General features: G+C 39.2%; 1 protein-coding gene across 1 annotated transcript in view; it reads right to left on the bottom strand.

Annotated features, from left to right (window-relative positions):
- Nucleotides 1–7843: 7843 nt before the first annotated feature.
- NUDCD1 (NudC domain containing 1) overlaps nucleotides 7844–12207 on the bottom strand; it is a 38051-nt gene continuing 33687 nt past the window's right edge. The window contains exon 10 of the mRNA XM_063424226.1: nucleotides 7844–12093. Within this exon, the coding sequence (XP_063280296.1) occupies nucleotides 11801–12093 (293 nt within the window). The 3' untranslated portion in view covers nucleotides 7844–11800. The remainder of the gene's footprint in view (nucleotides 12094–12207) is intronic.

The raw sequence follows: 12207 nt of genomic DNA, 5'->3' as shown, positions 1-12207 counted from the left end.
TAAAACCTTAAAACGAGAAGAAACAAACAAGCTCTGCCAAGCAAGACACCAATTTCATGTTTATCAGCAAGCACCATAAGTAAATGGCTCCACACAAATAGGAATCACTAAATCCTCTAGTTTAGGCAGCCAATTGGAAAGCAGTGTGAAAGTAGAATTCATCCTAAGTATTAATTCTCAGTAAGTTGTAGCTAAATCATTTCTATTTGTATAGAGAGCTAGGTGTACAGAGTACTTTACAAATACATGAATCCCAAACAGCTGATGATGTGAAAGTATGAAATTGCCAGTATTTCCTTTCTGGCATGCAAACGAAAGCTAGACGAAATCCCTAGCAGCAAAAAGTAGTGAGATCCATATGGAGAATAAGAATTGAACCAATTAATTGATGATTTATGTTGTATCTTTACAAGCGAGAGCTTTCTACCTATATTGAATCTTGACCTAGGTTTTCACACTCTTAACCTGAAAATGTCTAATGGATTTTGAGTCTTTAGTTCATTGAGGAAATCACTGGGTTCATAAGTTCCTGGGATTCAGGGTCAACAAAGCAGCTCAAAAAATTAATCTGCCTAATAATATCATAGGCAAAAAAAATCAAAGTTGAAGAAACAAAGAATGTGTTTGAGTATCCCTACTCCCATTCAACTTTTTATTGACTGACCAAAGGACCTTGAATTTTAAGGGCATCACTTTGTGGGTTTTTTTCCCCAACTTACTGCAGTCCCTGTTTGATGATTAACGATACCTGTAGTACAGCCTGACCCATTCTTTTCTCTTGATTACAGTGAAATTCAGAAGGTGATATAGACCCAATACTTAGCCTGGCTAGGAACTCCTCAGCCTGCCACGCAACTTACCAAGCAGCTGGAATGGTAAAAAAAGTAATTTCAAACAAACAAACAAACAACAAACAAACAAAAACCCACCAGGAGATGGCATCTGAACAGGATGACCACAGAGTGTCTTTGCAAACAGGACAACTCAGAACTTGATGTAAAAGAATACAGGCAGAAAGGGAAGTCAGTATGGCTATGCACAGTTATTTCATCCAAAGATAAATGCATCCCCTATCCTCTCACCAAGAGAAACAAAAACATTAAAATGCCAGATGATGCACATAATATAGAAAACTGACAGTCACATCAGCAATGGGTTTGAGCAATGTGTTGAGACTAGAGCACATTCTTTACGTTCACCACATAGACACAAGTCTGTCCAGGCCAAATTGGAGCTTGCAGAGAGGCTGAGCAAGCCACTCTCTGTCATTTATCAGCAATCCTGAATAATCCAGGGTCACTAGAGTACTCAGCAAGTGTGACAGCCAGGGACAAAAAGGGTGGGAAAGAGGACCCAGGGAACTACAGGCCTGTCAGCCTGAGCTCAGTGCCAGGGAACGTCATGGAGCAGATCATCTTGAGTGGCATCACATGGCACCACAGAACAACCAGGGGATCACACTCAGCCACAGTGGGTTTGTGAGAGGCAGGTCCTGCTTGGCTAACCTGATCTCCTATGACAAGGTGACCTGCTTGGTGGATGAGGGAATGGCTGTGGATTTTATCTGCCCCGACTTTAGAAAAGCCTTTGATGCCACTTCCAATAGCACTCCCCTGGAAAACCTGGCTGCTCATCGCTTGGACTTCTTCAGGTTACTGGAGACATTGAATGCTGCTGGTTGTCAGTTAACTAATATCTGATTACATCTCCTTATAAGTTCAGCAATACCACTCTCCGGTCTCATACGAATTTGATGTCATTTTTAATACTGCTTCAGAGTAAATGTACTCAAACAGTGATGCACTGTCACTGTTTACCATGCCTGTTCCTTTTCTTTGTTAGGAAAGCACAGCATTAAGAAGTCCCACTCACATGGGTTAGGGCATGTAAGACTTACAAAGTCTCAGCCTAAGTGCAAAGAAACCACAGCTGAATAGCTTTGCTGGGCTGTTTATGTTCTGCTGTGGAGAATTTACCTTTGTGCAGTTTCCAGTGCATGTCTTTCCCGATAAATGTTTGGTCTTCTGACAAAGACACAGAGGAAAGGAAGAAATCTTGTATACAAAATTTTATCTTTTTTTACAAAGGTGGAAAGCCTGCATTTTGAATAAAAGGGATTGGTGTCTCTAAAGGATTCTTTTAATTACTCTGATTCAGTAATTAAAGGAGTTAATACTGATGTAAATACAATATTTTTAGAGGCTAAGACAAAAAACCTGTAAATAGCAGAAAACATACTTAGTATGTACAGTAGCTATGGAACAGCATCATATATAAAAATAAACAAGCTCATTTTAATCTTATGTGTATTTCAGTCTTAGCAGAAGCCCCAACCTTTATTCTAAGTCCTTTTTAATAGTATCTTCTCTGAATTTTTTAGCTGGATCCTGGCTGAGTGTTTTGTCTTTCAAATGTTTGTTTATTGATTCAGCTGGTTTTTTAAAGCATCAGCATGAGAACATCTGAACCCCAGCAGGCTCATATATATCAAAAGCTTAGAGTTATTAATTTCCCTGAGCAGTAAAGCCATTTGTAACCCACTGCCATATGGCTCCCTTCTCTCCTCATCTTCCATGCAATTTGCATGCATATAAACACATATGATATTCAATTTATTTAAAATACACCCTTGTCTTCCTCTGAATAATTTTCTCAGTTGGCAGTAATCATATACCCTGTTTCCACTCAATTTTAATGGGAAAAATTTAAAACAGCTTGAAAGACAATGTAGCTTCCTTGTCCTGGCTTTTGAAGGATTTCCCTGAATCCGAGCTCTGTGCTGTAATCACAGGAGCTCTAACCCACACCACAGCTAAAGGCACGGAAGTTTCCACTATTAAAATAGAGGAGGAAGTGAAAACTGGCTCAAAAGGGACATTAAAGAAACACAGCTTAGCCATGGCTCAAAAAACTGCACTGTGTCTCTCAGAAACCCTTTGGACTAGACCTACTCATACCTATCTTGCCACCTTTAAACTCATCTTACAACTCCTCCCATTCCCAACATCTTTTAGCCTTCACTCCTCACCCCTGGAAACATGTTTAGAGTTTACCTGTGCACATAGATGGGGAAATCCTCCAGCAACCCCCCAGTGGGCAATTCAGCGGTTCCCTCTGGGCTTTTCAAACACACACCCATTGCCTGGGTTTGCCTGGGATGCACAGACCCATTGCCAGAAGCCCGTGAAGCCTCAGTTTTGCCATTGTCCTGGTTTTGGCTGGAATAGGGTTCGTTTTCCTCCTAGTAGTTTGTGCTGTGGTTTGGATTTAGGATGAGAATAATTTTAATAACACACTGATGTTTTAGTTGCTGATGACCAGTGCAGACACTAAGAACTTTTCAGCTTCTCACCCTACCCTGACACTAAGGAGGCTGGGGATGCACAAAAAGCTGGGAGGGGACAAAACTGGGACAGATGACCCCAAATGGCCAAAAGAATATTTCATATCATACAGTGTCATGGTCAGCATGTAAACCAGGGGGAAATCTGGCAGAGCACCACTGCTCAGGAACTGGTTGGGCACTGGTCAGTGAGTGGGGAGCAATTGCATTTTGCATCACTTGTTCTGTACAACAACAAAACAACACATTATTGTTGTTGTTGTTATTATTTTCTCTTCAGTTTCTGTATATTTTAACTCATTTTAATCTTACCCCACAAATTTTACTTCTTTTCCCCTAATTCTCTCCCCCATCCCACTGGCATGAAGGAGTGGCTGTGTGGTGTTCAGCTCCCTGCTCTGTTAAACCCCGACAGCCACAACCACACAAGGCAAACCCTGGCTCTGGGGTGTGGTTGTAACTCCCAGCACATGACAGCTTCCTCTGAAAGGCAGAGACACCAAGAGCTGGGCACAACCTGGCAGGTTATGAGGAAAGCTGGAGCTGTGCCATTTGGTACAGCTGGCTACAAAGCCAGCAGCCTGAAGCTGAAGGGCTCAGGGCTGCAGACAGCAGAGCACTGCCTGCCTGTTTGTTCATGACAAAGCACAAGGAATCGTGCACCCAAAAGCAGGTGCTTAAGGGAAATGAGAGATGGACAGATTGAGCTTTGGCCTGACCACTTTTTTATGTTTTATATCCCACATCCAACCACACACATTTCAGAGGAATGTGCTGTGGGTATGGACACAGCTGGACATCACTGGTACAAATATATTATTGTTTTAATTCACACAGTCAGAACCTCTGCAGAGCTGTAAAGCAGGAGGGGTTGGGTTCTGTAGGGTGCTTTTTCCTAGGCTATAATCTTACTTTGGAACAATGAGGGCTGCTGAACTCAGGACGTATCCAGAAGTGGTGGGATTTTAGCATCTGCACTCCCTTTGCATTGGTATGTTGCTTTTAACAGGATGCTTTCAAAGCACCATGAAGTTCTCCGTAGTCCTCTCTGGCCTTGTGGACTTTGACAACTGCCAGTACTTGGGAGGCAAAGCTCCACTTTCTTAGTATCACTTAAGATTGCAAAGTGAACTAGTTCTTACAGGTTTCAAGAAATTTAGTTCATATAAGGAAGGCAGAATAACCAACTGAAAACTAAATGAGAAGTGCTAATTTTCTCCAGTTCTGAATTAATGTTCTCATGTTTGCTTACAATCTGTGAATAATTCCACCAGAAAATGTGAGTTGTGGGAAATCATTAATTGTAAACATTAATCAACTTGAAGTCAAAACCATGTAACTGATTTTTCATGGTGTAAGTCACATTAAATATAGAAATATATCGTCATTAGATATAGAAATATATTGTCAAGAATCTACTGTGTGCTCTTCCTTCCACAGCAGATACTGCAGTCAGCAAGTTAACTTATTTCTGTTATCAAATAAAACAGACAATGGAGAATAATTTGAGATGGCAGGCAACTGAGTAAGAGCACCAAACTGTGTAGATACATCAGATGGGGTGACACAGTGAAACGTGCTCACAGCTCTCTATTTGGGCACCTGAACCTGCCATACGTTGAATTATATGGACCTCAGAGAGTGCAGCCATGCAAACAGAGTGAACCTATTAAAATAACCTGACTTCACTTTTCCCCACTTCCTAAGGGAACAGCTGGCACTCTAACCAAGTTGCACTTTAATTTGTCCCTGAAACGCAACTGAATCAGTGACAGATATCCTGCTGCCCCCACGGCATTAAAAGACATGAGGTTTAAACTTTGAGGATACTGCATCTTTCTTTATAGCACAGGAAAATGTTTCTAAGAGCAGGAAGAAAAACATTACTAGTGTACTTCCCAGAAAAAAAATAGTGAAAAAACAAAGCAGAGTTTTAGGTATTTTAGCTTTTAAGGTATTTATTTTTAAAAAGATTAATATTATTAATATTTATATTAATGGTTAATATTCTCAATAATATTTATTTAATAAATCTCTAAAATTTTAGGGATTTATTAAATAAATGTTTAGTTATTTTTGTTTGGGGTTTTTTTTGGCTTCTTTTTTGTTCTTTTGTTTTATGTGAAAAGGCAGATTTTATCAGATGTCACACTGGATGCAAAGAGGTTCAGGACTGTGTTGCTAACAGCAGCCAATTCTTATAGCTTAGAACTATTAACTGTATATTATGTAATTATAATTATATCTATTGTTATAGTCCTAATCATAGCTATTTCTATAATTAATGTAACTATTAATTATATATTATAGGACTATTAACTGAATTTTTCAGACAGCAGCAACCACCTGGAGCTACACCAGGTAAGAAACAGGACAAAAGGAGTGACTCCAATCACAGCAGCATCCAGGCAGTTTTACTGATACCTTACCTCTGCCACATGCAAAGAAAATGACAACAGAAAAAGTCTTGGTAACAATCAAATTCTCTTTCTGATCCAGCTGCTTTGAATAGAGTATTACATATATCCCTAGATTTTACAAGGGAGCCTGTGTATGTTTTATCTTGCCTAACCAAGCCTATTCTCCTGTGAAGACAGGCAGTGAATGCCCAGCCCAGAGAAGAGAGGGCTCCAGGGAGACCACAGAGCACCTTCCAGCACCTAAAGGAAGCCTCTGAGAGAGCTGGAGAGGCACTTTGGACAAGGAGATGCAGTGATTAGGACAAGGGGTAAAGGATATTAAGCTGAAACAGGCTGGTTTAGATTAGATATTAAGAAGAAATTCCCTACTGTGAGGATGGTGAAGCACTGGAAAAGATTGCCCAGAGAAGCTGTGGATGTTCCATCCCTGGAATTGTTCAAGGCAGGTTGGATAGAGCTCTGAGCAACCTGGTCTACTGAAAGGTGCCCCTAGTGTTGGAACTAGATGATCCTTAAGGTCCTTTCTAATCCAAGACATTCTATGAGTCTATAATAATTCTGCACAAATTCCCACATTTTTACTCTCTTTAGAATCGGAAATTGCAACTCATGAAAATGCCTTCAAAGCACCCATTTTTATTTCTGCTCAGATGGTCTCCAGCCCTTGATCAAATCAAGAGCCTGAGTTCTTGGTCTCTTTATGAGTGGGTGTATCCCTCTTGTACCTCATGCCCATAATTTAGATACCACATATGCAAGCATAATTCAGTTATTCAGAAAATTCCCATAAATTGCTCAACCTTAAATTACCATAAGGTACTCTACACATATTAGAGGGGACACGTGCAACAGAGAGAATGAGTAACTTCAAAGAGAAAAATCATTAAAGGCCAATCAGCTGCAATTTCAGTTCTGAAAGTAACTGAATTAGTATTCATTGGGTCTTATTTCTTTTCCCTCTAAACATCACTTCTGATAAAAATAAAGGCTTATCACTTCTGCATCACTTCTGCCAACTTGATGCATCTACTCAATACTTGGCCTCTAAGCTATTTAAGTTTGGGTAAAATGAAATACTGAGATATCTCATGTTTAATTCTCAACAGAGAATTATGCACCACAGGATTCATGACTGATGTTTTCACATGAAGCAGTGATCATGACATTACAACACATGTATGGCAGACTCCTAAACACGTTAATAAAGAATCCAAGCTTTGCTGTCAGTAAAGTTAAAAGATTCTCCTCTCCAAAAGCCACTCCACCCTCCCCAGTACCTTAAGACTGTATGAATTCATACAGGTGTGTCCATATACAGATGAAAATACAAAGGTACATACACAAGTCCTGCACAATCAGAATATAACTACTACATTAAGAAATGTATTCTTGGAACACACTATTATAAAGCATATATTCATCACAGTATAATGAAAGTCACATTCTAAGATGACTAATTTTAAAAAATTTGCTTTCCTGTGGGATTTTTTTAATAATTACTTGCAACTGACATTAGATTGCAAAAATGCACTGGAGTGGTTTATAAAGGATATTTTGCATAGAGCGTTAGATTGGTAGAAACTATGACAAGTATTTTCCAGGTCTGCATCTGAAACTGTTAATTAGATCTATTTTAATCGATATCCAGCTACCACTTCATGACAAAGGTCTTGTGTAAAGAAAGTTTTTCACAAGGACCTTAAACCTTCTACAAAGGAAAAACTATTACTCCAGCAAACCCTTCTCTGAGAAAAAGGCATTATACTTTAAGTTTGAAATTACTGCAATAGTCTTGATGAAAAGGCTTGCTTGATGCTTGGCTCATCTATGTCAAAGATGTCAAGTTATCTTTAGACTTGCTGATTTTTATCTATAGCACAAATGAACATGTATTGCATAGGGAAGAGGGGAAACTAATCCCACCAGATTTCCAGAAATATAGGCACATAGGACTGACAGCACAAAATTTTAAACAAAAAATTTTATTACATGGCTAATATGTGATTGACTGCAGGCTTCAAGTTCATCTAATCTGTATAATGAGAATAGAAAACATAAATTGACAGAAGGCAAGGAAATTAAAAAGTTCTAGTGGCTCTTTATTGAAACAAAGCAGAAAAACCTGAAATAAAATATAAGTTTTAACTTTATTTGTTACTCTCACAAGATCTGTTGTTGCATTAACAAAGGACAGACATACAGACCAAATCCTTCCTCTTTCCCTTCACTTTCCTGCAAAAAGGTTGAGGTAGGAGGAGAGGAAGGAAGGACAGATCTCTCTCTTGCATCTAGAAGGGCTTGTCCAGCTCACTGGGTTTTGTACATAAAGAAGACACAGGATCAGAGGCACAGTGTGCACTTTAACACAAGAATACACCTGAATACTTAACCCCCTCCAGTAACTGCCTCTGTAAATTTGTGTGTTGGGAGAAATGGAACATTAGCAAGGCTGTACAGGGGACTTCAGAGAGAAAAACAAGGACATGCAATGTCCTTGCAATGCATGCAATAGTGCATGTCTTGGCAACAGCCCTGGCGTTGTAGTGCAGACATCTGCTAGAACTTTGCCCTAGCAGAAAATTCCTCAACACAAGTTTTATTTTAAGGAATTTCTTATTCCTATTTTTTTATTTTATTTCAGTAGCATAGGCAGGCTACACATTTGAAATTGATATAAATCCTTTAAAATAATTTTTAAATGTTAACATTTCTTCTATTTCTTTAAACTTGTAGAAGAATACACTATGCATTCCAAACATGCAGTCAACGAAAGCACTGAGAAAGAATACTAAAATTAAATAATGCAGTAACAGCCAAGTAAATCTGTAAAATATTTTCTCAGAAATTCTGTAAATAGATTGTGATTGGGGCCTCTCAGGAAGAACTGTCTGAAAAAGTAAGATTTCAAGAAACAAAATCCCAGAAAAATTGAAACATGGTTGTCAGAAAACCATCTCTTCTAAATACCCACATTTTATACCTTGTATAAGCCTATTTAGGAAATGCTGAACAAATAAGCCTCACAAGTAATTGAATACAGAAATGGAAATGTTGATAGGGAGTGTCTCCTGGTGGCTCGCAGCCATTTAATTATTACAGAATGGTTGGAAAGGGACCTTAAAGATCATTTAGTTTCAACCCCACTGCAATGGGCAGGGACACCTTGCACTTGGCCAGGTTGTTTAAAGCCCAATCCAGCCTGGTGCTGAACTTTGAGGAATAGGGCATCCACAACTTCTCTGGGCAACTTTGTTCAGTGCCTCACCACTCACACAGTAAAGAATTTCCTCCAGTATCTAACTCAAACATACTCTCTTTCAGTTTAAAGCAATTATCCCTTGTCCTACCACTGCAGGCCCTTGTCCAAAACCTCTCTCCAACACTCTTCCAGGCCCCTTTATGTACCAGGAGGCTGCTCTAAGGTCTCCCAGAGATTTCTCTTTCCCAGGCTGAACAACCCCACCTCTCTCAGCCTGTTGTCACAGCCAAGGTGCCGCAGCCCTCTGATGATCTTCGTGTCCCTCCTCTGGGCTTGCTCCAACAGGCCATGTCTCTGTTACACTGGGATCCTCAGAGCTGGATGCATTTCTCCAGATGGGGTCTCACCAGAGCAGAGCAGACGGGCAGAATCCCCTCTCTGGACCCACAGGCCAGGCTTCACATGAAGCAGCCCAGGACATGTTTGGGTTTCTGGGCTGCAAGTGCACATTGCTGGGCCATGTCCATCCTCTCATCCACCAGCACCCCCAAGTCCTTTTCTCCAGGGCTGCTCTCAATCCATTCTCTGCCCAGCCTGCTTTTGTGCTTGGGATTGCCCTGCCTCAGGTGCATAGTAGCTTGCTGTGCAACAGCAGTCCAGGTTCCTCAAGGTAAAAAATAAATTAAATAATGAGATATCCTTGACTCTCATAGAAGCAAAATTGAAGAGAGATTACTTTATACATCATTCTTGGGAGCCATGATTACAAACAGATGAGTAACATGGAAAAGGGATGAAACTTTTCCCTGTGTTGTTATTTCCAGATGCAAACAAGAACTCCCTTGAAAGAGACACGCATTTGGAATGTGAGTTCTAGTCACTGCATATTTTAATACCCGTGAAGAGATAACCATTTTCCTTGACTCTGTTTCCTCTGTTGCAAGAGCAGACCAGAGCATGTTTCCAAACATGTAACTCACAGCAAGAATTTGACAGAGAACAGATGAAAGTCTCATCTATATTGAAGCTGCTTGCAGTAGACCAGAAGTGATGAAGGCATGTTGAGTATGATTCCGTTACTCTTTCATTCCTCCATTTCCCAAATATCACATTCTTAACTCTGTGTGCCCAAAGATTAAACCTCAAGTTACTAAAGTAATATTCATATACATTTAAAATAACTTAATTTATGCTGCAAAGTAACAAGCTACGTAATTTTTTCTACAAGACATCTGCAGGAATTCTACCATCTTGTTTGACATTATTGGCCAACAAATAAAATTTAGATGCAAAACAATCATGCAATGGTAATACGTTCATTGAGCCTTTCCAAAAAGCCTTTTCAAGACAATTTTAAAAGAACAGAATGAAAACAGGTTTTCAAATCCAATATGTTTTAACTTAGTTAAGTAAAAGTAAAGAAAAGCTTTTCAATATTGGATATACAAACAATCCTGCTATGAGGAGAAGGAAAATCAGGTTCCTTGAAAAGCTTCTGCATTTGGAGGGTTTTTGCAAGCCACAACTGCCTGCCTCCCTCTTGTTATTTAATCAGGTCACTGATACAGATCTAGAGAATTTACAGGAGAGTCCAAACAATCATAACTAAAGAAACACTTATTCTTTTCTCAATAGATTCTTACAGAGTTCTGAATTAAAACTGGTAGGGAGATGCAAACTAAAAGGCCGCCTGTGTTTGTGTCTCAGTACTTTGGTACCATGGATGACAGCAGCTTTCCTGTCAGTACATAACACATCAGGCATTCTTTGCTATGGATTTGCAAGCCAACTACAAAAAAGCCCAACCCAGCATGGAGCTGTCACAACTGACTCTTTGGTTTAAATGTACTGACAATGCCAATTTAAAATAAGAAACAGAAATCTTCAGACACAACTATTCAACTCAATTAACCATACCAGTTTGGCCTGAGTACTCTTACATTGCAAATATACCACGTTTTGACTTAGGCATCACAGACAGAACAGTTAAGTGACAATGCAGCATTTACAGTGGCAGAAGCAGCACCTCTGAGTCCCCCATCCCAGGTTACAATACCGGTGCTTTTTCTGTCTGTTACATTTTCTCATTGTAAATGAGTCACTTGAAACGAAGTATAAAGTCAAATGAAAATGGCACAACTGAGAGTATGACAAGACCTTAACTAACAGCACTTTGACCCTTGCTTTGCTTCTAGAAAAAGCTACTAAAACATATTCTAGAATGTGAACAGATTTTACTGCAAGTATAAGTAAGTCTTAAACCAATAATTTAAAATGTGCACATACAGGAAAATTTCTCCATTTAATTACCTGTATAAGAAACATTCATTTCACTCACATTTCACTAAGAACTACGGAATATCAAAATATCAAATCAGATTTTTGGTGAACAGTATTTGAAATGGAGATTTTTTTTCTTTATGATACATTCTACTTTGCACATCATATGCTTGTAACTCTTTATCTGACTGCTTTTTTCATAGGTAAACAGTGGCATTTAAAAACAGTAGTGAATTCTACAAACCAGAAGTATAGCAAATAAAGTCACTTGGAAAAAGCAATGTATAAATCTCTTCACCTATGCAACAGCAGCATCTGACAATTACTCTGACAAAGATGTTAATGCAGAAGACATTTTCCTATAGCTCTGAAAAAGCTTACTTCCATGGCAGCAAAGTCAAAAAACTTTCACTTTCTTACAGAAAAATTCTAATGAAGAAACTTGATTCTCCTGTAAAACTTTTTGATTTTCAGCAAATTGTAGTGAACTTGTCAGATTGTCTACCTATTCTCTATTACGAATTCGTAACAAAAACTGCAGCAGAGCACACTGAATAATTAATTTCCAGAGTTCACCTTTATTAAAAACAAGGTTTTTGTTGTGAGAACAAATAATCTCTCACTGGTAGCTTGAAAGCCTAAGATAGGATCATTGGCTTCCAGGGTTGCTACCAGCTGCTTAGCAACCTGTCCCACTTGTCTTCCTTCCTTCCTGTTGTACAGAACCGTGGCCAGAGGAGTCGGCTGGCGATAGATGAAAACTCGCCGCAAACACTCGCAAAGGGCAGCGTAGGAGTAATCTGGGGCACAAGCCATGAACTTCTTGTCTTGCTTTGATGCTTGGACATAACCTGGGTAGCCCAAAAACAAGTAGAAGGGATAAGTAATATATGTGTTTCAGCAGAACTTTTACCAGCTGATAAAAACCCAAGCTTAACTTAAAAAATAATATACAATTTGTAACC

Source organism: Prinia subflava, chromosome 1, assembly GCF_021018805.1.
Source record: "Prinia subflava isolate CZ2003 ecotype Zambia chromosome 1, Cam_Psub_1.2, whole genome shotgun sequence".
Classification (NCBI taxonomy): Eukaryota; Metazoa; Chordata; class Aves; order Passeriformes; family Cisticolidae; genus Prinia; species Prinia subflava.
Note: the sequence above shows the minus strand (reverse complement) of the source record. Positions and strands in the feature narration are given on the sequence as shown.